Source organism: Rousettus aegyptiacus, unplaced genomic scaffold (genome assembly GCF_014176215.1).
Source record: "Rousettus aegyptiacus isolate mRouAeg1 unplaced genomic scaffold, mRouAeg1.p scaffold_m13_p_5, whole genome shotgun sequence".
Classification (NCBI taxonomy): domain Eukaryota; kingdom Metazoa; phylum Chordata; class Mammalia; order Chiroptera; family Pteropodidae; genus Rousettus; species Rousettus aegyptiacus.
In genome coordinates this window covers 113,698,590-113,723,633 of record NW_023416308.1, presented here as the reverse complement: position 1 = coordinate 113,723,633, position 25,044 = coordinate 113,698,590, and the positions used below count along the sequence as shown (strand labels likewise).

At 56.3% G+C, this 25,044-nt stretch overlaps 2 protein-coding genes and 1 pseudogene across 6 annotated transcripts; 2 read left to right on the top strand and 1 right to left on the bottom strand.

Moving 5' to 3' along the window:
• Window positions 1–5,018: 5,018 nt before the first annotated feature.
• Window positions 5,019–11,555, bottom strand: ZP1 (zona pellucida glycoprotein 1). The gene is made up of 13 exons (XM_016118986.2): window positions 11,424–11,555; window positions 11,098–11,311; window positions 9,891–10,012; window positions 9,287–9,599; window positions 8,973–9,116; window positions 8,294–8,481; window positions 8,122–8,219; window positions 6,706–6,833; window positions 6,430–6,619; window positions 6,199–6,343; window positions 5,760–5,841; window positions 5,509–5,625; window positions 5,019–5,280 (listed from the first exon to the last, which is right to left on the bottom strand). Exons 1-13 carry the CDS (start codon window positions 11,553–11,555, stop codon window positions 5,138–5,140), a joined length of 2,016 nt encoding a protein of 671 aa, XP_015974472.2. The 3' UTR covers window positions 5,019–5,137.
• A 3,294-nt stretch (window positions 11,556–14,849) lies between these two features.
• On the top strand, window positions 14,850–14,968 carry LOC118603334 (annotated as a pseudogene).
• Window positions 14,969–19,883: 4,915 nt separating this feature from the next.
• Window positions 19,884–24,155, top strand: PTGDR2 (prostaglandin D2 receptor 2). Of its 5 annotated transcripts, none has more exons than XM_016119062.2 (3): window positions 20,854–21,570; window positions 22,246–22,324; window positions 22,494–24,155. In XM_016119062.2, the coding sequence occupies exons 1-3, from the start codon at window positions 21,561–21,563 to the stop codon at window positions 23,701–23,703; spliced, it is 1,299 nt and encodes a 432-aa protein (XP_015974548.2). In that variant the 5' UTR covers window positions 20,854–21,560; the 3' UTR covers window positions 23,704–24,155. The 5 variants fall into 5 exon arrangements, with proteins under 5 accessions (XP_015974550.2, XP_015974549.2, XP_015974548.2 ...); XM_016119061.2 differs by having other exon boundaries at window positions 22,491–24,155; XM_036221329.1 differs by lacking the exon at window positions 20,854–21,570 and adding an exon at window positions 21,967–21,993 and having other exon boundaries at window positions 22,491–24,155.
• Window positions 24,156–25,044: the final 889 nt, after the last annotated feature.

The window sequence follows — 25,044 nt, the reverse complement described above, 5'->3', positions numbered from 1 at the left end:
TCCTAACTGGCTGAAGTCGTAAAGGAGATTTTTGTAATTGTGGCATTTAAAAATCTGAAGTAGGGCCGGTTCCAGAGGAGACAGCCAGTAAACAGTAAATAAAAAAGATCGGAAAACAAATGTGCCAAGTACGGCAGTAGAGGGGGGCCATGTGGCCGCTTTAGCTTGGGTGGTGAGGGAAGGACTCTCCGGGGTGACAGTTGAGCTAACGCCTGAATGACAGGTCTGCAAGCGAGGAGGGGTGTCGCAGGCAGAGGGGAGCTTCTGAGGCTGAAGTGATTGAGGCGGGGGGCAGGGTGGTAGGAGGCAGGTCGCCAGTGGCTGGTGTATGGAGGCTGAGGGTGGGTGACCACGGGGCGTGGCCCAGGGAGGTCGTCAGTAGCCTTGATGAGTGATCCCCAATAGAGTCGGGGCTGGAAGCCTGATCAGGTTGGGTTAAAAGCATGTGAGCTGAGGAAGCGGGAGCTGGTGATGGTAGATAAGGAATTGTGCCCGGAAGGGGAGCCAAGACATGGCGTGTTACCTGGAGGGAGCTGTGGGTCAAAGCACAGCTCCATATCGATGTAGCAAAAGTCTCCACGCGTGGTTTGCTGGGTCCGTGTCCGTGGTCCAGTACGTTTGGGCATGCCGTATCCTCCTTGGAGGGTCAGAATGCTGAGTAGCTAGAAAAACCTTTGAAAGCTATAGGAAAGAAACCACGTTTTAACCCACTTTCCTCAACTAAATATTTGGCTGGGAAAGCCCTTATGTGTATCTGTTAATTGTCCATGAAACTCACCTTTCAGAGAATATGCTAGAGTTTTAGCTTAGCCGTTCGTGGATAGTGTTGTGGGGAGCATCTTCGAGCATGCGGCCTCTTCTTTGGTTCTTCCAAGTAACTTTCCAAGAGCAGGGTGATGAGGCAGTTGGGAACAGTTTGAAGGCATGGCTCAAGGTCGGACTGTATTAGTCTCATATGTCCTCAGCCAGTTTGGGATATTTATTTCTTATATTTGAAAAGTATGATTATCCTTTTATAAGAAAAGACCCATGATACAATTCTCCTGAGCCCACACAAATTTCGGGAGTAAGGGAAACTGCCGAGTGAAGGATGGGCTGACAGAGCTGTGTTTTGCAGGTAGAGCAGCATTATTCCAGGTGGGGCGAGGGTTGAGGGCACGGGGAGCGTCATGGGGCTGCGTGGGACCCCAGGGCTACACAGCACTCAACCGTGTAGCTAATGGTTTCCGGCTGGATGTTGGCGTGCAGTCTTCGGGTCTGCCTTTCTGTGTAGGAAAACTAAGGAGATGAGTACAGAAGTTCTTGGGAAATCCGTGGGTCGCTAGGGACACTGGTCACCTTTGAATTGTGTGGAGTGTGTGGTGTGTCCCTACATCTGCGTTTTCCATGGGGCTGGGAGGGGAACAATACATCTCAGAGGGTCCGTAATCACACCCCACTCCAGTCCGCTCCAAACCTCTGCCCTAGGACACCGGGGTGGCCTGCTGTCCCACGCTCTGGGAGCCGAATGTTCGGGTCCTGAAGCTCTGAAATGCTTCCATCTCTGTCCCGCCATTTGTCCACTCATCAAAAGGGCCGTGCGCTGGATACTCCAGACCTTTCCTCATTCCATTCTGGAGGCAACCTTGCTTTCAGCAGCTGCACACATCTTTCTCGCAGCCCCGGGGGGCCTCATGCCTCTTCCTTCACAGGCCAGGGTGGAAGGTGGGCCGTGGACTCTGGACGCGGACTCCTGGCTTTGAATTTGGCTCTGGCACTCGGTAGTGCGGGGCCTTGGGCCAATTATTTAACTTCTTTCTGTTCAGTTTCTTCATCTATGAGATGGGGAAATTGTACTCAGTGGGGCTAGTGGAAGGGCTGAACGAATTAGCGTGTGAGAAGTGCTCACAACAGTGGCTGCCCGTAAATGCTGTGTATGTATTTTTAATTGCTGCTCTATTACTACTGCTACGATTCTATTACTAATACTTTTACCACTACTAATACTTCCGTTATTACTACTACTATTACTACTATTGCTGCTACTTCTATGGCTGAATACTTTTACCACTAGTGATATTTCTATTACTGCTGTCGCTACTACTATTTCTACTTCTGCTCTATGGAGTCTCCCTCCCCAGAGACGCGCTGACTCCTCCAGGAAGCCTCTGGTGCCTGTCGCTGCCCTGCCAGGTGACTGACCACACTTAGCCTGTGGTTCATGGCTCTGGTACACCTGTAACCATGTTAACATGGAGGTGAGGGTGGGACCATGTACTCAGTGCTGTCATTTCCCTTTTTACCTATGTCACACTGCTGCTGAGTGGCAGAGATTCAACTCTGTGGCTCCGTCCGAAGCCCAGGCTCTGTGTCTTAATACGGAAGAGCAAGGGGATGACAGATGGCTGGTTATTTCAGCCAAAACGGCCTGGAAAACTGGCGCCCACTGCCCGCCGTAAGTCCAGGCTGTGGTGCCTTGTAGGTGAGCCTTTCGGAAAGGGGTCTCAGTTGGTTCTAAAGGGCTCACCTTTCCTGGACCCATATTGTCAGGCTAATGAGGTTTGCGTTTAGGGTCCAGGAGCAGCCAGTAGTCCCAGGTGTCCAAAGGGAAGTCACCTGGAGGTGTAATTACTACACGTATTGCATCCCATGGGAACTCGAGCGCTTTGAGGATCTGTGCCTGGACCTGTGCTTGAGGACCCAGTCCCCAGGCTGCATGTCCCTCCCTTGCTGAAGATGAGGGAGTGGTTACATGTTGTGCTCGGCCTTGGAGCACTGACCAAGGTGGCCACCTGGGGGCACTGTAGTCACACGAGCCTGCCCATAACTACTGCTGGACAAGAAGTGGCACTTTTACGTGAAATGCCCTCATAGAAATGTCTGGGCATGGAGTCGCACTTTAAGGAGTTAAATTTTACTCCTGGGCTGAAGTACTCTATTTAAGGCAAAGCACCTCAACATCAATTTGATCTCAATCATTGTGTTGTAAGTATGAGGAGCCGGGGCGGGGAGTCCCTTGGGTCTTACGGAGAGCCACTGCCCCTGCCCTCTCCCTAAATAAAAGGACAGGAAGAGAAAAAACCTGACAGGCCCCTGCCACCGGCCTGCTTCCTGCCACGGGTCAGCAAAAGCAGTTGGTTATCACCCCCATCAGGTCTGACTCAACTGTTCTCAGGGCTCAGGTGCCTGCTCACGCCAGGTGGTGGTTTTAGGGGAAGGACAAAGTTTAAGTTGGACAAGATGGGGACTAGATTTTGCTATCTAGAGAAGTCAGGGCTTACATTGCTTCCCTCTTGAGAGAAAATGGGGACCCTAGTGCAGCGGTGGCCTGCACTGGTCACGCGTTTTGTATATTCGTTTCTGCAGACAGAATTCTTCGACATACAAGTATTGAGAAAATCTGTGTACAATTTAAGTATCGATTGCCAAAGTTACCCATCAAGAGTCTTATGCACTTGACAGTAGGAGAGGCACACTTGCTCTGTCACAGGCATGTCACAGAAAAAGTAAATGGATACTTTTAAGATTACATAGGGTAGAGGAAGGTCTTTGTCATACTCGAAGATAAAAATATGGAGAAAATATTCATTGTTACATAATTCTCTTAAGTAGCAAGTTGGAAGAACCCCACAAAGAAAAACCAATGGCCCTCTCAATGTGAAATAAGATGGACGTTGACCCCTTGCCTAGCGAAAGCTCTTTACAGACAAGGAAGGGAACATCTGGGAGAGTAGGGAAAAGATACAAAGCGGCAACTTATAAGACGAGGGGCTCTAAAGACACGGGGCTTCTAATCAGAGAGGTCTGTTTTGAATCAGCAATGCTGTCTGCCATATGACACTCAGGTAGGCAGATGTTTAGAATGATAAGATCCATGGTGGCCGGGCTGTGGGGGACCGGCACGGATACTGTCCCAGAGCCTGGTGGTCAGCAGGGGCGCAGCTTTCAACCCAGCACTTCTAAGAATTTCTCCCAACAAAGTAGTGAACAGAATGAGTTACATGATTGTGTTCAATACTTGCTGTTCTCAACAGATATAGTTTCTAACAAAAAGAGATCCAATTTGTAGTTCAACCACAATGTGGAAGAGAATGCATATGTTAAAAGTGATAAATGACACGAGATGTCTCTGTTTAAAAAAAACGTTAGAGAAAAGTTAGTTACACGGTGCGATTCCCATCGGCATCTATAGAATCACGTTCTGTTTAAACACCGCTAGATGCCATTCGCGGATGCACCATTCTGTGCTGTTTGAAATGCTAGTAATGAGCTTGTAGGGTGAAAGCAGTGGTGAGAAGGAAGAGTTGAAACTGGTTGGAACCAGACCCCTGACCCTGAAGAGCATGCCAGCCTGGTTCCTCCAAACAGCCTCTAAGCCGAGAATCCTCATGTACTCCACTAACCCCACAGAGCGTATCCTGTAGCCTCTGTGCAAGCCAGGAAGCTGGGCAGAACCCTCGTCCCTGGCCACAGAGCGGACGTGTCTGGATCTTCCTGCCCACCTGTCCTATTCTGCCCCCAGCTAGAAAAGCCTGAAGGCAGTGGTTCCTTCCAGCCCCTCCTCACCTCGGGCGATCCTTATCTGGTAACTTTTTAACACCCCTGTAAGGATAGGTATTATTCCCATCCTACAGATGTAGAAACTGAGGCCCAGACAGATTCCGTACTCGGTATCACACAGCTAGTAAGAGTCAGAGCCAGGTTGTAACCCTGGAGTCCCTATATTTGACCAGTATCCTGAAGACAAGAAAAATGGAGTAGGCCCGAGCACGGGAAGCGCCGCACAGTGTCAAGGCAGGCGAGCAGCGTGCTCTGAGGGCACCCAGCCGGAGCTCTGCGCCTGTGGAAAGGTGACAGAACCTCACCGGCCATTAGCCCTGCCAGGTTCCCGATTCCCAGCTCCTGCAGGGCATGATTCTGCCTTGATTCACCTTCCTCTACCTTCTCGCCCTATTCTCTGCCTGGAATTCCGCCCTCCCTCACCGAGAGGCAGAGCCTCCCAAATTCAGCCCTGGGAGACACTGCACTCCGCACAGGGTTTCTAATAGAGGCCACAGTTCTGAAAGGAACAAGCTTCTAAAAGGATTCCGTCCTACGCATCACAAAGAACTTTCCACACCTGCCATCCTAGCCTGGAAACCGTGGTTTATTAAACAGTTCACACTCTGCTGCCTTCCTGGAGCCTCTGGGCCTTGGCCTGGCTCAGGCCCATGAAGACACTGACCCCGAGGACCAGGGCAACAGCCACCAGCAGAAGGACCGCCCAGAGGAGAGGCCTTGGGTCGGAGTTCCTGGTGGAGCCTGCGGGGAGAGGGGTTTCAGGGCCGGGCGAAGCCCCCTCCACGCCAGACCTTGTACTCACGTGGGCAGAGCTAAAGCTGCCCTCCCACAGGTGAGGTGGGCCTCTCCCTGCTACCCACCTCGGTCTGCATCGTCCTCCACTGACTGCAGTCACACCGTGTCCTGTCCTCACCCTGGCTGGAGGTCCCCCGTTTCATCGGGGCACCCTGGCGAACAAGGCCCTGGTACCTGAGGTTCCCTGTGTAGGCTCCTGGCCGCGAGAATCCTCAAAGCCCACTGGCCCTGGAGAGCTCACGATGTGCTGGGGCGCGGCAGTGTCATTGTGAGCTGGGGAGCGTTGGCGTCCTGCCCAGGCGAGGGGGAGTGGTATCTCGGGCTGGTCTTTAGCCCCTAGTGGCCCAGAAGCCAGGACCAGGCCTGCGGACACCTGAAAGAATGCGGAACACCCCCCCCCCCGCCCACCCCTACCCTAGACTCACTTGTGGTCCCAGAGCCACAGGTAGCTGAGCAAGTCTCCGGCCCTGAGGGGGAGCAGGCAGAGGCGCTGCAGAAGAAGTAAGCCTGGCGGGGAGAGGAGGCCGAGGCAGGGCCTGACCCGGTGCCCTCAGCAAGAGGCACTGAGCTGGCGTCGTAGCATCCCGGACCCAGGCTACTCTCAACACCGCGACCAGGGCGCACACCTAGTCGCCGGCATTCTCACTCGGCATTTTCCTTCTTTCCTCTCGAGTCGTTTACGGGTCACCTCTGGGCTGACCCAAAGCCAAGACCTTGGCTCAGGGCCCTCCAGACACTTGGTAAAACCGAGCCTTTCTGGGAACCCTTGTTCGCATCAACTCACAGGGTGCTGGGAAGATTGGAGACCAGCTTTTGCCGCTTAGATGGGGAGCGGGCAGGTGCGAGGGTCACAGCGGTCCTTACCGGTCCCCCGAGGGCCCTCTGGGAGCCAGAGTCCAGGAAGGTGAAGGCGGCAACTGTGAAGCGCTGGTGGTGAGTTGGAAAGGGTAGATCAGCCCTGTCCGAGGCCACCATTCGGGTCCTGTAGCTGTCGCCCTCGAAAGGACACCTGGGAAGGAGAGAAGTCAAGGAGGCTGCCTCCGGAGGAGAGCCGGGGCAGGCAGAGGGAGCCTTGGGGCCGCTCCCCCGACTCACCCCTCAGACAGGATGGGCCACTGGGGCTGCTGGAAGGGGTTGGCGCTGGGGGCGGCCCAGCACCGGTGCAGCACTAGGACCAGACTGGGGTCTGTCCTCTGCAGGAGCCGGACCTCCACCGGGACGGGCGCCCGGAGCGGCCTCACGATCGGGTAGTCCTCCTCCCGGTAGTAGGAGTGGAAAGTCTCGTCTGCAGGGAGAGGGGCTCGTGAGCCCCTTGGGGGAGGTGAGGGGTGGGCTGTGCGTGGGGGCAGGAAAAGAATAGGGACATCGTACCCTTGGCGATCAGCAGCTCGAGCCGCAGGGGGCCAGACTGGGTCACCGGTGCTGGGGCAGGGGGTGGGAAGATGGACGCCTGGAGGGGCAGGAAGTCACTGGCGTTGAAGATACAGCGAACATTAAGCCTGAAGTTCAGGTGCAAGGATGGGAGGAGAAGACCCAGAGTCAGCACATCTGGCTCACACGATGAGCCAGGTACTGCCTATGTGGGTGCAATAAGCAGCCCAGTCCAGCGAGGTGGATGGAGGCCACCCGAGCGATCGCCAGGGCAACACGCATCCACGCGCATCTCATCCTCCTGGGGCAGCTCGGGCTTGCGGGGCCAGGTCCTCTTCTAGGACGGGGGTACAGCAGGATGGCGACGTGGGGCCGGGACATGGGCCTGGCATTCGAGGGCCCCTCTGAAGCTGAGAGACAAGCGTGACTGGAGGCCTGGGAGCTGTCTGCTGTCAGGCTGTCAGGCTGTGGGGCCACGAGCAAGTGGTCTGACCGAAGACTCAGTTTTCTCATTGGCACAATGGCAATGACTCCATCCCTTGGATGTCTGCGGTAGATTTCAAGTGAGGTCACGAGGTAGCGCCCCAGTGTTGTCATTGTCCTTGTAGTTGTAGCTGGTCTGTCACTGGGTCTCGTGTCCCTCACTAGCCTAAGTGCCCCTGCACAGTCATGGCAGGACCATGCCCAGCAACCCTGAGGTATCTGCAAGAGTAGCTGACCCCACCTGACCCCATCAGCCTCTTCTCTGGCTCCTGAGCACTGTATCTTACTTGAGACGGTGCCCCGAGCATGAGGCCTGGTTGGAAGCCCCCAGGGAAGACATCCTGCAGATGGGGGCGAGGGGGTCGTGCAAAAACTAGGTGCTAACAGGCATGGCATCCCGCCCTGAGCCAGTGGCCTTTGGTCCTGGAGCATCCGGCTTGCTCCTGCTGAGCAGCTTGCTCCGCCCCCCACTGCGCCCTCAGAGGGCCTCAGCCCCAGGTGTCTTCTGCCTCATCTGCGCTTCATAACCTGAGATCAGGAGGCGGCAACAGCCGCAGTCACAGCCTCTGCCTGGAGCCTGGAGGGGGGCACTTGCGGCTGCATCGGTAGTTGCTTAGTTTCTGAGCTTAGTTCTTGGAGGGATAAAGGCAAGTTTCTTTGAGGACTCTGGCCCTCGCGGGCACCGCCATGGCTTCTACCGGCCAGGTGGGGCAGACCCCATCTAATGCTCACACGAGCCCTGACTGAGGGGTGTTCCTTCTGCTTGATTAGAGAGGCTGGGAAGAGGTACGCAGCTCATGTCGGCTCACGCGGCCAGTGAAGAGTGTCAGCACAAACCTAGATGGCGCCAACGCCTGTTCGAAGCTCACAGGTGCTCCCTCCCCTCCCAAGCCCACAGCCCGCCCAGCCTTTCCGAGGACGGCTCCCCCTCACCGGAAAGCGCCGTCCCGTGTGACGGAACCTCGCGGCCCCGTTTGGACATCGATGCTGGACGCTAGCTGGTTCTCATAGATGAGCTGGTCGCCAACCACCTGTGGGAGAAGACAGCGTGGCGAGACCCTCCCAGGGACCAGTACGGGGCACCGCCTGACACCCTGGTGCCTACCTGGACTGTAGTGCCACAGCGGGAGAAAGGGAAGTGGAAGACTATGAAGGCCCCCGTGTCCTGGGTCGGGGAGCAGCCGGTAGGGGCGTAGGCCAGGCGGATGCTGGCCAGCGTGACCCTGTGTGCCAAGGCTGTTTCCTGGGACAGCACCAAGATGAAATGGCCATTTCTGAAGCACTGGGCAGTGGCTGGGTCAAAGGCAGAGCACACAGGCTGATCAGGGCCTTGGGGTTTGACGTCCATGCAGCACAGACACGGGGGGATGGGCTGGGGATGATCAGTATTTAAGGGTTGGCCCAGGAGTCAAGAGACCCGGATTCTCTTACTCTCCACTTGGGCCCTGTCAGCTTGAGTGATCTCTTTACGGACCCAGACAGTTGAGCTATAGCCTAAAAGGCAGATATCCATGTAAGTTATCATTCGAGCTGGGATGTTCTCGATCTAAAGGTAGGGGAACAGGCAACGGCAGGTCTAGTAATAGTTTCCCGGGGTAACTTGTCAGGCAAGCTGGCAGGTGTGGTCTCCCACCCAGCTGTCTCTTCTGCAGTCCATTCTGGGGCGGGGGGGGGGGCTCTCCTAGGAACAGGGTGTGAAGCAGTTTCAGCTTTGGGGGTGGGGTGGAGGAAGAAGCCCTTCAGGATTCAGAGGCTAGGCCCATGCTTGGTGTGGAAAGTTGTACCTGTGTTGCCATAGTAACAGGGAACTTCTCTGGTATTGTCATAGCAGCAGCCAGCTTGCTGACAGGCTTCCTTTGACGTTCTTCTCACTATGCAGGGGATGTGCCCAGAGGCCACCTGGCACTGCTCCGGAGTCAGAGGGGTCCCTAGGGTTGGTGACAGAGTGGTGAAGACATGAGAAGGAGACGAGTGGGTAGCAGGCTTCCAGGAAAACGGAGGGAGGCAGTTTCTTGAGCCCAGCAAAATGCCGTCAGGCCACCCGATACTCCAGAAGGCCCTGACGCGGGGTACGTGCACACAGAGGAGTCCTACGCACCTGTATAAGCTGGCTGGTCCACCTCCCAGTGCTCCGAGGTGCCCCACTGGGGGCGAGCCAGGGTGGGGTGGGTGGGTCCAGATCTGAGGGATGGCGAGGTGGGGGTCGGATGGACAAAGCTGTGCTCTGGGGAGGGGCGGAGGGGTCGACTACGACCGGTAGAAAGTGAGAATGTGGTGGGCGGCGCCAGGTGGCCATCCAGAGTCCAGGTGTGGTCAGGTTTGGGGCAGACCAGAGTGACATCTTGTGCTACGTCGACATGACCATCGGGCAGCACAGCTTCTACGAACACCGTCAGGTGGGAGCGCCCGTCCTGTGAGTGAGACGGTGACGGGATTGCAGTTGGGGGGAGGCCACCCGGCCTTCAGGCAGAGGAGACGCTGCCAGAGCCCAGCTCTGTGTCAGGCGGGGAGCTGGCTTTGTAGGTGGGTCCCAGGAAGTGTCTGCGCTCAGGACTTAGTCCCCCTCACTCGTCCGCTCACCCACCGAGCGATCCTGGGAGCTCGTGTGTCCCTGGTCCACACTACGTTCGGCCTGACACTGCGTTCGGCCATGCTGGCACCTGGCCGTGGGGCTCTTTCCCGGGGCAGTGAGTGGTCCCTACCTTCTCCAGCACGTGGCAGCCTTTGTAGTCAGCTGAGAAGACCACAGGCTCCTGGGGCTCGGCTGTGACCCAGTGGTAGCAGATGGAGCAGTTGTTCACTTCGAATCTGTTTCCAAATTCATCTGGGGTGGGGTGGGGTGGGGTGGGGAAGAGAGGGGTGGAGGCGAGGAGTCGGGGAGGCTGAAGGGCGAAGCCAGAGGCTGTTGGGTTCTGCTCAGATGGCTCCCAGAGGCCCCAGGTGCCAGCCTCAGCTTTGCCACTAGCCTGCTGTACGGCCTTGGGCAAGCCCCTTCCCTTCTCCGGCCTCAGTTTCCACATGTGTGAGGGAATGGGTGAGTTTAGCCAGTCTTAGGGTCTTTCTAGCTCAGGCTCCCTGTTGACAGCATACGGCAGCACGCAGAAACAAAAAGATGGTGGAGAAGTAAGTGGGTCTCGAGCAGTGGCCTCAGTATTTTACGTCAGTTCTTTCAAATTTAGTCGTCCCCATTCTGGGGATGAGGCAGCTGAGGCGCCGAGGGTGAGCGAGCTGTCTCAGGCACGCACAGTGAGGGGCAAAGCGAGGATTTGAACCTGGGATCTTGTAGCTGAGCCTGTTTCCGGTTAAGTGGTTATTGCAGTTACCTGGGGACACCTGCTAGGTGTTCACCTGCCTCATCAGCCCAGAACAGCCAGGGCACGCTCCAGGTGCAGGCACGAGGTCTACACCTCCATTCAGACCGCACAGTGAGGTTGGAGTCAATCTTTCCCATCTTACAGATAAGGAACGGGGGCTCAGAGAGGTCAGGTCGGTTGTTCAAGGTCACACAGCTTAGCAGTTGTAGATTCAAATCCCAATTCCAAACCCAGCTCCTTTTTCTCCATACCAGGCCGCACGCACTCGGACCCTGCCTCTCTAGAGTGGTTTGTGGACCAGCAGTCTGGGCATCAGCTGGGCATGGTTACAAACGCAGAGCCTGGACCCTATGGTGGCCAGGTGACCCGACTTCCGTGCATAGGGACATGGGAGAAGCTGCGTGGGGTGGCCAGGGAAACTGAGGCTGGAAACTAGCCTTCCTCCCTCCTCCTCCCTATGCAGGTGGGGGCGTGGGGGCTGCCGCCGTCAGGCTGGAGCGAGGCTCCTGCTCTTCCTCTTCCTACTACAGGGGACGGGTCCCAGCTCCCCACTGCAGCCCAGGAAGGCGGGCTCCCGGATCCAGCTGGCACTCACCCACCACCTTGAAGCGAATAGTGTGTCCTGACTGGGGGGACACCAGCAGCTGCATGCCCTTGACCCCACAGTCATAGCTGTGCCGCAGGCCTGGGAGACCAGGCTCGGGGTGTGGTGGCTGACCCAGCCCCAGAGTGGCCAGAACCAGCAGCATGGCCACGCAGTGATCCCAGGCCATGACCAAGGCTCCCGCCATCAGATACACCACAGGCCCCTACGAGCGCCCCTCTCGGCCACTACCACCTGAGGACCCAGGCCTTATATGGGAGCGGTGGCAAGTGGGAACGTCTAAAGGCAAAGGGGGCCCACCTGGGGGGGGCACCTACCTGGCCACCAGGGGCTCTGGTGAAACACCTGTCCTGGAGGCGGGGGAAGGCTTCCTCCCAGCCGGGGCCCTGAGGGCCTGCTCTGAAAGCCGCCCTTTGCCCTGGCTTTCTGCCCCTCAGCTGGAGATTCATGCTGGCTCAGCTGAGTGCTTCCGGCTGGGGAGGAGGGAGCTTTCTAGAAAAGGTGAGACTGCAGGTGGACTGAAGGGCTGGATCCATGGCTGGGAGGCAGGCCAAAGGCTTCAGGCCCACCTTCCTGCCTCCCAAGCCCTTCATCGGCCCCTCTCTGCTCAGCCAGGCTCTGCAGGGCCTCCCGCCTGTGTTGAGAGCTGCAGGGGCAGAGACGGTAGGCAGCAGAAGAGGATGGTTTATGCCCCACTTCTCAGGCAGGGCTTTAGGGGCTGGCAAAACAAGCCCCGCTCCTCTCACGGCCCTAAGAGCTTGCAGCAGGAGGGAGGCGACAGGTGGGCAAGCAAGCAGAGCCTCACAGAGCTCTCCTGAGAATCGAGGCGGCGAACACGACCATGGCACTTACCGGTAAAAACTAACACGAATGGACGAATAAATGGAACCCGGCCTCCTGAACTGGATCCCGGAACAGAAACAGGACATTAGGCAAAAGCTGAGGAAATGAACTTTAGTTATTAACCACGTAGCATCCTTAATGTAAGATGTTAATGACAGAGGAGATGGGGTGCGGGGTAGACGGGAACCCTCCCATCCTCTCAGGTTTCCCGCAAATCTAGAACAGTTCTAAGAAATAAAGTCTATTAAAAAGAGTGAGAGGATTGGCTCACAGCCTACAGCGCTAACCCGTGCCGAGCACAGTCCCAAGGGCTTGCTCGTGCTGGCTCATTGTGTGTCATCGCTCCCAGGGAGGTGCTGTCACCACCTCATTTCGTGGAAGCACTTAGCTCAGGGCCTGGCAGAGTGCAGCTCCGCAAGTGCTGGTCAATCTTGATTTGTAATCTGAAGCAGCGGGGAGAGCATGTGGCTTGTTCGCCAGGTTCCAATCCAGCCCCAAACACTTTCTAGCTGTGACCCAGACACATCATCTTGCGGAGCTTTGAGCTTCCCCCTTTGCAAACTGGGGCTGAGAATGCTTACCCAGCAAGGTGGACGGGAAGACGGGAAGAGGCAAATGGCGTGATGAGTTATACGTGGTAATAATGATTTAACATGTGGCAGTGATGGGCTGTTACTGTAACCAGAGCTTAGCTGGGGAAGCTTGGTGAGATGTGAGGAGCCCCTGGGCACAAGGGGTGGTGTGGGGGTTACTGCATGGAGGCAGAGTGCATCTGGGAAGATGAGGGCATAGAGAGGTCCAGGAACAGAGGCTTCAAGTGGGCTGGGGTTCCTGGAGAGGCAAGAGCTGGGCTGGGACGGAGGAGTTGCAGCTGGCGGGGAAAGGGGGCTGGTGAGGTGACTTTCTCCTGAGGGACGATGGGAAGTTATCAACTTTTAATTTGGAAATAATTTCTGACTTGTTGCAAAGAATTTCCACTTATCTTTTGCCCAGATCCCGCAAACATTGACTGTTAACTTCTTTTTCTATTTCTTTCGTCTCTCTTTTTCACTCTGTGTGTACACACACACACACACCCTCCCTCTTCCATATCATTTGAGAGTTAGCTGCAGACAAGATCACTTCTTCCTTTACCTCTAAACACTGCCTTGTATATTTCTTAAAAAACAAGTAACCACAGGAAATTAACATTGCAATGAGATAACTGTCTAATCTACAAACTTTAGTGGATTCACCAGTTGTCTTAATGATGGCTTTTATAGCAAAAGAGAAAAGTTTTTTTTTTTTTCTTTCTTTCTTTCTTTTTCCCTAGACCAGGATCTAATCCAAGATCAGGCTCATGATTTTTTTCAGCCTCTTCCAATCTGGGACAGTCCCTCTGTCTTTGTCTTGCATGCCCTTGGCATTTCACGCCCAGTTACTTTGCAGAATGGCCTTCATTTGGGTTTGTCTGCTGTTTCTTTCTGATTAGGTTCAGGTTGGGGGTTTGGGGCAGTGTGTTAGTTTGCTCGGGCCACCTGAACAAAATGTCAGAGACTAGACAGCTTAAACAGACATTTTTTTTTTTCTTTCACAATTCTGGAGGCTAGAAGTCCAAGATCAAGGTGCCGGCAGGTCTGGTTTCTTCTGAGGCCTGCCTCTTCGGCTTGCAGATGGCCGCCTTCTCACTGTGTCCTCACATGGTCTTTCCTCTGTGCACGTGCATCCTCGGTGTGTCTGTGTGTGTCCAAACTTCTTCTTCTTATAAGGACACCATGCAGACTGGGTCAGGGCCCAGCCTAATGGTCTCAGTTTAACTTAATCATCTCTTAAAGGTCCAATCTCCAAAGCAGGTGCATTCTGATGCCCGGAGTTAGGGCTTCAATATATGAATGGGGGCGGGGGCACCATTCAGCCCATAATAGGCAGGAATATTCCAGAAGCTATGTTGTGTTCTTCTCAGAGCATGCTACCAGGAGGCTCATCATACTGTTTCGTTCTGTTGCTGATGATATGAATTTGATCACTCGAGTAGGATGGAGTTAGCCAGGTTTCTCCATATTAAAGGTCCTGTTTTCCTCTTTGTAAACAGTAAGTATCTGATGGGGAGATACTTTGACACTATGTGATTATCCTGCTCCTCGGCAAACATCTAACTCCATCATTCCTCCTACATTTATTTGTTTTCTCTTATATCCAAGATCTTCCCCTGACGGTGGCTCTAGGTGGCAGGGAGAGCAGTGGCCAGAGGAGTTGAGTGCTCTGTATTCATCTGCGCTTGCTGCTCAGGAGTGAAGGGACCTTTCCCCACCTGTATGTAGGACAGGGATGAGATGGTGATGGTGGGAACAGAATTAGATAACACACAGACAATTGTTTCCTAACAAATCACGGACCTCACTCATGAGGAGAGAGTATCTCCCAAGGCCCTGGAAAGTCAGAGAAAGAGCAAGAGAGCTTCCTCTTGGCCAAGGGCAGAAGGGTGCCTTTGAGAAAGGTGGCACCACACTGTCCTGGAGAGGGGAGCCCTGAGCCCTAGTCTGTGATTCCACATTTGTGTGAAGACTCGTGGGCACCAGAGCCCATCAGCCTGGGAAGGATCCCAGCTCCTCCGCTCGACCTGCCAGAGACCTTGGAAAAGTCACTTACCCGCCTGGTGACTCCATTTCCTCATCTGTGTAATGGGGCTGATAACAGTACCGAACCCCGTAGGGTCCAGGTGAGGATGAAGTGAAATGATCCACGTAAAGCAGGGGGAACAGAGCCTGCAGGTGGCGCTCGTTAGAACAGGACGGCGAGGATTCTTCTCCATGAGGAGGGTTGGATCAGAGCCCCTTGGCGTGGCCTCTTTCCAAACCTGTTTGTTCGTCTCTTCCTTACTTTTGAACACTTTGTTTCTATTTTTAAAAATTGGACTTCAAGTCTATGGCCATGCCACCCTGAACAAGCCCGATCCCGTCTGATCTCGGAAGCTAAGTGGGGTCGGGGCTGGTTAGTACTTGGATGGGAGACCACCTAGGAAGACCAGGTGCTGTAGGGGTAAAACATAAAAAATAAGGGATTGTAAGCTGACACGGTCCTTGCAATCTGTGAGGTCAACCAAGGGTTGCCTCACCTTCAACCAAGGGTTGCCTCACCTAAAAAAAAATAATAAAAGAAAAAAAAAAAAAAGAAAAATTGGACTTCAGTTCCTTAATCTGCAACATGGGAGTCAGGAATAAGACCAAGCTAAAGGAGATGCCGTGAGATTTAAGTGCTCATTAAGTGTTAGTTCTCCGTCCTGTCTCTTCTGCTAATAAAAGCCAGCAACAGAGGGAGGGCACCGGCAGAGGAAGGCTGAACAGAAAGACAAAGGTGGTTGTGAGGATTAAATTAGCTAATACATGTGACGTGCCTAGCCTGAGGCCCGGCACACAGTAAGCACCGCATAAGTGGGAGCTATCACTACTTGTAGTGGGTGGAGTGGTGGCACCCCCAAAAGATGTATCCACGTCCTAACCGCTGGAAACTGCAAATGTGACCTTCTTTAGAAAACGGGGCTTTGCAGATGTAATTGAGTTAAGGATCTCAAGATGAGGTCACACTCGATTATCTGGGTGGACCCTAAATGCAATGACAAGCGTTCCTAGGGGAGACGGGCAGGGAGAAGCAGGAGGCCATGTGAAGGGGAGGCCGAGGTGGCATGATGCAGTGGCCGGGCAAGGAGCACCTGGGGCCACTGGAGCCAGAAGAGGCAAAGGAGGACCCTCCCCCAGAGACGTGAGTGAGGGCAGCCCTGCCGGGGCTGAGACTTCAGACTGCCAGCCTCCGGATTGATGAGAGAATAAACTTCTGTTGCTTTAAGCCATCAGGTGTGGGGTACGTTGTTATGGAGACCCTGTGATGTTCATGAGCTGTTGTTTCCGTGAAGTTTAACCGGCATATTAGTTAATATTAGTCCCCAAGGTTGTGCCCATCACAGGTGAAAACAAGCCAGGGAGAATGGCACCAGGCCATTGGGGAACAGTAGATCCAGAAACGGTGACCCCAGAAAACCTGGGGGGCCCTGTGGATTTAACTTCCAATACTGGAGATGCATTCTCTTCAGCAAACATTCACTGGGACCCTTCCCACATGTCAGGCCCTCTGCTTGGCTTCGGTGGTAAGCAGATGAAACAGGAACAGTCTCTGTCCCCAAGTGGCTCATCATGAAACTGGGGGGCAGGGCAGTTGTGTGGCAGGGTATCAAGCGAGGCAGAGCTGTGGGGGGAAGCAGTGGGAGGTAGGCAGGTTCTGTTGGAGATGGCCAGCAAAGGCTTCTGGGAGGAGGCAACATCTGGCCAGGGTTTTGAAGGATGAATAGGAGTTCGCTGAGAGGCCGAGGGAAGAAATGGTACTCTAGGACACGGAGCAACCAGCATGAGCAAGGGCACAGAAACAGCCCGGTAGGAGCAGGCTGTGTGGTGGCAGCAATCGAACCTGACTGACGATGGGACATGATTAGGGAGCAGCAGAAACGAAGGTAGAGGTGCAGGCAGGGCCGGGTCACTGCGGGGCTCACTGGCCATGTGAGGACTCTTGCCTTCTCCTGTGGGTGGTGGTGGCACTAGAGAGCTGCACCTGGGCCTCCCGTCATGTTCTGCTGGGCTGTTGCTCTGCTGTGTGTGGGCAACCCCGGGGCCTTTCGAGCACGGGGGAGTTGGAGGATTCCTGGGCAGGCCTCACCTGCTTCCTGGTGTGCATCTCACTTCCTGTTTGATCGGCTTCTGTAGGGGCCAGAAAGGAACATGAAAACCCACTTCCTAAGGCAGGGCCAGAGGGAGACAGCGGGGGAGAAACAGAACTGGGAGAGACAGGATGGGTGGGGGTGGAGAAAAACATGGCCCGGGCAGCAGCGACAGCACGGTGCCAAAGGGCAGAGGTGAGTGATCGGATGGGGTGGCCGAGGTCGAGGGGCGGGGAGCCGGGCTGGGCCCGAGGCTTTGGGAGTCTGGATGGACAGCTCCCGCAGGCAGCAGAGACCCGGCGGAGGTCTGTCACACTCAGGTGCACCTCCCCGGCTGCCTGCTGTAGGTGAGGTTAATACAGAGGTGGACGGGACTGTGGCTCTTTCTGGCTGTGACACCAAGTTCCAAGCTGTGGAGAAGGTTGCGTTTCAGGGACTAGGGCCCTGTGCCTTGGGGGGTAGCTCCAGGGTTCACAGGATAGGGAAGGACAGGGCAGGGTGGGGGCTGAAGACCTGCCCCTCCCTCTCCCCCTAGCCACTCAGAGAAGCCAGACTGGGGAGCATCCTTCCTCACCTCACTCGATTCCATGGGCCCCTCCAGGTAGGCCCTGGCTGGACTAGCAGCTAGAACAAAGCACAACTTCCTTCCCCTCTGCTCCTCCAAATTGTGTCTGGCAAGGCCCAGCTGCACCGAGGCCCTCACACCGGCGTCATGGCAAACAACAAGAAATAATAATAGTAATGGCAGCCGGCTTTTGTGTCCTCCCTGAGCCAGCCCCTGAGCTGAGTCCCTTGCTCATTATCTCCTCCCGCATCTTCCCAGCGGGGAGGGGCGGCACTCACAGGCGCCTCAGCAAAAAGGGCCCCCTCTCTATCAGAACCTAGCCGCTGCCCCCTGCTCCCAGCACACCAGACCCAAGGACTCCGAGTTCTCCGTCCCAGTGGAACCAGCAGCACCAGCAAGGGCACTGGTATCTCCCCGGGGGAACTTGACAGAAATGCAAACGCTCAGGCCGCAGCCCAGACCCGCTGGATCTTTGGACGGCCTGGGGGTGGGGTTGTAACAAGCCCTCCTAGGGGTCTAACGCGCACTTCACCGAGAATGGGTCTGTATCATTTCAGGTCTCTGCCGAAGGCCCCTGTCAGCCGCCTGAGGTCTTCCAGGGTTCATCCCACAACCCTGGCGTCCTTCCGCCCACAGCGCTGGCCTCCCTCTGCGGAGGCTCCACAGCGGTTCTCCGACTGGACTTTCTCCTCCTTGGACTCGGCCGGAGCCTGTGTGTTCCCGCCACCGGGGAGGCTCCTGTCCTCTGCTTCCAGCCAGCGAGCCCCACCCCGACCCCCCGATGCTTCTGTCTAGTCAGGAGCCTCTTCCTCTCGCTTTGCGTTGCTGGAACCCGGGCAGGAGGCATATCCTGCCGGCTCCTGGCGTCCGCCCTCCACGTGGGACGTGGGCGGTGGGAACCTGCGACCCGCGAGGCCCGTTCCCACGGTGGGAACGCAGCCAAGGGCTGCACAGCAATAAACGTCAGTCACCCGACTTCTTTAGAAAATGCCTCAGGGCCCTGCTCAGCTGGAGTACATTTTTTGGTTTGTTTTAGTAAGTCGTCCTCGGGGAGGATAGGGAGATGAGCCACCATGGGGATCATAGGATAGGAAATAAGGATGGGAGGAAGGGGCGGAGGAGTGGGGGTTTCCGGTGAGAGGCTGCACGTGATGGCCACCGCGCTGGGGTGCTGCGGGGGGCAGGGGGCGGGGCGAGGGAGGGCTAGCGTCCCGACGCGGGGCTGCGCACGGAGCCCGATGGCCCAGTGCCAGGACGTGTCTACGGGACGGAAGGGGACACTCTTTCTTAGCCCAGGGAGCAGTCTGTGCACCCAGCCCTGCACTCTGGGGAAGGGGCGGTGAGGAAGGAGGACCTTTCAAAAATTCACGTTTTCCTGCCGCGAAGGTCCGAGCTCGAGGGTCACATGGCTAGAGAGTGGCAGTGCCGGGTGCAAAGGCTGGCAGCCTGGCTCCGGAGTCCCCCCCCCCCCCAGCCTTACCTGGGGCGCCACACTGCCCGCGTGGCCTTGCAAGACGTCCGGGGTCAGCAGGTCGGGGTGGGGGGTGGGGCGGGGATGAAGGCACTCCCCCGAAGTGGAGTGGGAACGCCCCCTTATTTTCTAGGGACGTCTGCAGGCACTTGTCTTTGGAAGGCAGACCCCCTCCCTGACCTAAAGGAGCAGGAGGCAGTTTCCCAGTGCTGGCGATTTGCATGATGGAGCCCTCTTATGGACCTGCCCTCTGAGGCTGCAGTGAGAGATGCTACCCCATCTCACCGGCAGGCACAGCGCTCATTCTCCGCAGATTCACAGTCCTCCGGCCACTGTACTAAGCACCAGCCCCTGTATTAAGCCTGTGCCTGAAATGGAAGGTTCTTGTAGAGTCGGCCCCATGGGGATGCCCCTGGCCCCAGTCTGGCAGTGCTGAGTTCTTAACATGTTTTCTTGGATGATCTCCTAGGTGCTCGGACGTTAAGGGAATGGTCCCTGACCCTGGAAGCTTCATCGACAAAGGAGAGTAAACACTTAGGGAGACAGTAAACGCCAAGTTACATATATAGTTCAGTCATCTTATCTTAGGACTTTGAGCCCATTTTAAATAAAAGCCGTATTGCCCTTGCTCTACATCTACACCCATTTTTCCTCCGGAGGGAAAAGAAACTGACTTTTATGAGCGCCTACTGTGTGCCAGGTGCTTTGTGAATGAGGGTGCCTCGTCAGCACAGCCTGTGAGGGAGACGCTGTTTATCTGTTCACAGATGGCCAAACCTGACTCAGCAAGACATGGCTGACCTCCCAGCCGGGGATGCAGGGTCAGGACGGGCAGCCGGGCCTTGTGCCCTTCCCACTGCCCCACCCTGCCTTCCTGGACACAGAGCCCTCAAGGTTCCTCATGGGGAGGCAGCCATGCGAGCTGCTGGCTCAGAGGAGCGGAGGGGTTTCTTTTCTGAGGATTATGAGATTGGAGAGGGTAATCCGGGATGGTAGACAGACAGACAGACAAGACGTCCCCTTCCTCGTGCACTTCTATACACTGGTCACTCTCAAAAGCACTGCCATCTGCACACTCAGGCTCACATACTTATCTCCCCATGTGAATTTACACTGGCTTCTGCAAAGCTTCCTTTGTCCCCGCCTCCCCCCACCCCACCCCTGAAGACACACACAGACACACACTCTGGGGCTGACAGCTATTTCCTCTCTCAGCCTCACTCCTCTGCCCCCTCCTGTCCGGTGCCTCTTGCCTGGCGGCTGCCAGGACCTGACCTTCTCCAGGGCTGAAAGCCTGTGTTCCCTCTGTGCCCAGGTAAGGAGATGGTGGCCCAGGGGCTAGGCAGCCTTAGGGCCCTCTCTGGACCCAGGAGAGAAGACGCAGTTTTACTCGGGGAGAGAGCTATTAACAGCTAGGATAGCGGAGAGTTGGGTTTACCAAAGGGTGGAGGGGAACCTCCAGAATTGGGAGGGACTGCATCTTTGTAGGCACTGACTATGCACCAGGCACAGCTGTGAACCATTAAAGCTTCTCATCCCATACTCACAAGCAGTCTGGGTGGGATGATTTATTATTTTTTTTAAATAATTTTTTTTTTTAATGCTCCAAAAAGCATTATTGTTTCAATTTGGTCCAAGGCATGAGAGAGGGCTCCAGGATGGTTAGAAGGCTGCCTGTTGTTTGCAAGAAGAGCCTCAGGCACAAGGCCAACACCAGGGGGATTCAGAGGGGCCCCTCAAAAGCCTCTGGGCTCCAAAGGCTCTTAGTCATGCTTGAGGGTGAGCCTTTTGAACAGGTACTTGCCCAGCCCAGCCTGGGGGCCGGCCAGCCTGCGGAGCTTAGTCAGGTGGTCTGGGTGGGATGGTTTCCATGGCAGTCTTAGGGTAACTGACCCAAGTTCACCCAGCTAGGAAATCGAGGAGCTAGAATTCAAACCCAGGTCTCCGACTCCAAAAGCTTGCAATTCTCTGCCCCTGCGCCAAAACGGGACCCTGGGCTTCCTCAGAATTTTGGGAGGCGGGGGTGGGAGGGGGAGCGACTCCAGGCAGCCAGAGGACCAATCTGGACTAATCCCCAGGGTGCCAGCAGCACTGTGCTCACTGAGCATCCGCATGGGATTTGGACAAGCAGCTGCTGGACTGGGGGTGGGGGTGGGGGTTTCAGTGCGGAGGGGGCACAGCACTTATCTGGCTGTTGGGAGTGGTGTCCCAGCTTCAGCCCGGCCACCAAAGATTGTTGGGCAAGTCGCTGTGCTTCTCCAAACCTCAGTTTCCTCTTCTGAAAAATGGTGCCTCATAGAGTCAGTGCGAGTGTGACTGCTTCACAAACTCTAAAGCTTAGGAAGCGAGAGCGTTCTCAGGGAATGCGGGCCCGATGGCTCCCCATCCGCCACCCACCTGCAGAGCCCTAGCTCCAAGGGGCTCATCTGCCAGGAAAATTCTAGCTTGATATCCTGAACTCTCGCCCTACGAAGGGACGTGATCCCTGGAGAAGGGGGTGGATTTTCTCATCCTGGCCCACAGTGTTTCCCCTGAATGAATACCGAAGACCGCCCCCACCGCCTTCTCTTCGTCCTCCATCTCTCACTTAGAGCGGAGGGAAAAGAAGGGGAACAGCCTGAGTGCTAAATTGTTGCTTCTTCACTTGTGGATGTTGCTTGGGTGGCTCTGGCCAAGTAATTTAATCACTTGAGTCTCGGTTTTCTCATCTGCAAAATGGGATGGAGAGGAGTACAGGCACCTTCCTTGTGAAGCCATTGAGCAAGAAAGCACCTGTGTAAGGGACCTGTCACAGTACCGTTACGCCATGAGGATCCAGGAGAGCCTGAGTCCCCCTGCTCCCCGTCCCCTGCCTCCTCGTCCCTCACCGATCTCAACCAGCTTCGCATCAGATGGTCGCAGGTTCTTGATGAGGCTGTGGGTGTGCACATCTGGGTGTCTGCGCATCCGTCAGACGCTGGCTTCTCCAGTGCTTACCTGAATAGTTGCTCGATTAATATCTGTTGAATGAGTGTGTGAGTGAATAAACGAATGAACGGGCTGCGTTTCCTGGGGCAGGCAGTGCAGCTGTGGCTTCCACCTGGGGGTGGGGTGGGGTGCGAAGGGAGAGGCCTCCAGAGTCCCAATTTGGTAGTTCCTCCTGCCTGGTTCTCTCCAGCCTCTTATTTTATTTCCTCTCCAACTATTAGAGGAGGGACTGGCTCCACTGTTCGCAGTCAACACACTCTACCAGCCACCACTGTGGGGAGCAAAGGGCACTAGAGAATCTACAGAGAGGAAAGGTTGGGGGTGCTGTGAGTAGGGGAGGAGCAGCATCCCTTAAAGGTATGGACTCCTTCCATCCCCCAGGCCACCTGAGCCCTCCTGCCCTCTAGGTGGAGCCCCCATCAGCTCTCTGGGGACTGGGAAAAGGAGTCCTGCATGGCCTCGCCTTGTTGCTATTTCTCCATGTGGCCTTAGGCTATCTGCTTAATAATCACGATGACACTATGTCGTGCTTAAGGTGTGTCAGGCTCTATTCTAAATGCGTATGCATACATCCACTCATTTAATTCTCCCAACAACCTTCTGAGCTAGGTCCTGTTATGACTGACAGCCACACTGCTGAGGAGGAAACGGGCCCGGGAAGGTTAAATGTTTTGCTCGAGGATGCACGGTGAGCAGGTTGGGGAGCTGGGATGTTATTCCCCTCCACCTTCCTGCCTTTGCTCAACTTCACCGATCCCCAGGGGCCTCATGCATAACATGCACGGGTCAGACTCCCATCTCCTGGGTCCCCAGTGGCCCCTGCACTGCCCACCCCAGTACCCCCTTCTCTCCAGCAGAGCGACCGCCATGTTGGCCAACGGCACCACGAAGCCGCTCTGCCCGCTCCTGGAGCAGATGAGCCACCTCCCAAGCCACAGCAACTCCAGCATCCGCTACATCGACCACGCGTCCGTGCTGCTGCATGGGCTGGCCTCGCTGCTGGGCCTGGTGGAGAACGGACTCATCCTCTTCCTGGTGGGCTGCCGCATGCGCCAGACCGTGGTCACCACCTGGGTGCTGCACCTGGCGCTGTCCGACCTGCTGGCCACCGCCACCCTGCCCTTCTTCACCTACTTCCTGGCCGTGGGCCACTCGTGGGAGCTGGGCACCACCTTCTGCAAGCTGCACTCCTCCATCTTCTTCCTCAACATGTTCGCCAGCGGCTTCCTGCTCAGCGCCATCAGCCTGGACCGCTGCCTGCAGGTGCTGCGGCCCGTGTGGGCGCAGAACCACCGCACGGTGGCCGCGGCCCACAAGGTCTGCCTGGTGCTCTGGGCCCTGGCCGTGCTCAACACCGTGCCCTACTTCGTGTTCCGAGACACCATCAGGCGGCGGGACGGGCGCATCATGTGCTACTACAACGTGCTGCTCCTGAACCCCGGGCCGGACCGCAACGCTACATGCAACTCGCGCCAGGTGGCCCTGGCCGTCAGCAAATTCCTGCTGGCCTTCGTGGTGCCGCTGGCCATCATCGCCTTCAGCCACGCGGCCGTGAGCCTGCAGCTGCGCCACCGCGGCCGCCGGCGGCCGGGCCGCTTCGTGCGCCTCGTGGCGGCCGTGGTGGCGGCCTTCGCGCTCTGCTGGGGGCCCTACCACGTCTTCAGCCTGCTGGAGGCCCGCTCGCACCGCGACGCGTGGCTGCGGCCGCTCGCGTGGCGCGGGCTGCCCTTCGTCACCAGCCTGGCCTTCATCAACAGCGTGATCAACCCGCTGCTCTACGTGTTCACCTGCCCCGACGTGCTGAGCAAGCTGCGGAGCTCGCTGCGCAGCGTGCTGGAGAGCGTGCTGGTGGAAGACGCCGACCTGGGCACCGGCGGCAGCAGCCGCCGCCGCTCCTCCAGCGCCGCCGCCGCCCCCGCCCCCAGCGCCTCCCGCCGCCTCCGGCCCGCGCGCCGCCTGCTGGGCTGGCTGCCGGGCGGCCGCGCTGCTGCCCCGGCCAGGGGCCGGGCCCGATCCCAGGACGAGAGGGGCCCCCTGAGCCGGGCGCTGAGCTCCACCTCCAGTTAGGGGCGCGGCCGGCACGGCCATTCTGCCCGGAAGGCAAAGGCAGGGCAGTGGCCAGGGCAAAAGCATCCTGAAGGCACCTCGTTGAAATGTACAGAGACCCGGCAGCAGGCGCGGGCGCCTCAGTCTGAGGGCAGGGCCTCGTAATCTGTATTTTAAAGAGCCCCGCAGGACTCAGCGAGGCCTTTTCAGAAACAGAGGGGAAAGCGGGGCTTCGCATTTACTGTGCTTGAGTCACTTAGAGTGTATAGTCTGATCCAGCAGGCGGGGCGGGAGTCCGCGTGGCGAGGCGCTGTCAGTGCTGGTCCCCGGACCACACCTGGAGTGACATGTGACACGGGGTCACCAGCAGCCTTCTCAAGCAAGGGTGGCGGACTGCCCCTGGCACACCAGATGCCACACCCCTGGCATCCCCGTGGAGCTCAACTGTACCAGACGATGGGGGGTGCGGGCGGGCATGCTTTTGCATTAAACCAGAGATGTAGTTTGGGAGTAGAAAAGTGAGAAAAGGTTTGGGGAGCCCTGTTCCAGTCTAACCTCTTCGCTTTAGCCATTTCGCCAACTTTTATTGAGCTAGATGCTTTATCCCACATTCTTAAGGGGCAAGTTCTTATTAGCCCCAATTTTTACCGATGAGCAAACTGAGGCACAGGGAGGTTCACTGACTTGCCCAAAGTGCAGGGTCTGCGTGCTAACCATTGCACGATACCTGTTCAATTACTAGTTGGTAAGTGAAAGAGCCACCTGACAGACCCAAGGTACTTACAACAGTAGCTACGTGGGAGACCCCACCCATCTCCACCCTCCGGCCCAATGCGGCCCAAAGTGTTTACAAAATGGAAGCAAAAGGGTGCCACGGTCAGATGTTTGGGAAATTCAGGCTATTACGGTGCAACGGGCGTCTTTACTGAAGGTCTTTAGTCTTCGGTATTCGAATGTCCCTGGCAGTCACCCAGATCACAGCATGTAACATTTCCTGGCTTACCTGACACCTGAGCATGCCCGGTGTTCCACGGCATGTCCTGTGGGCAAGGCTGGTCACCCAAAGACCTTTGCAGCACGCACCTCCTGATCCCGCAGCAGCTGGGCAGCCAGTACTCCATTTGCAGACGTGAGGGGTAACTTGTGTGTCATAGCATGTCCACTGCACCATGCCCACTTCCCCTACCCACCATGGACTTGAGGACAAAGACCGCCATATTTGCTCTGCATCCCGGGGCCTGGCACAGAGCTGATGCTAGTGTTTGGCAGATGAAACACTAGTGGAAGAAAGAGCCGGGATGAGAAACTCTCTTGGGCTCTTGGTCCAGAGTGCCTCGTGCCTGGCAGAGCCTGGCCCATAGC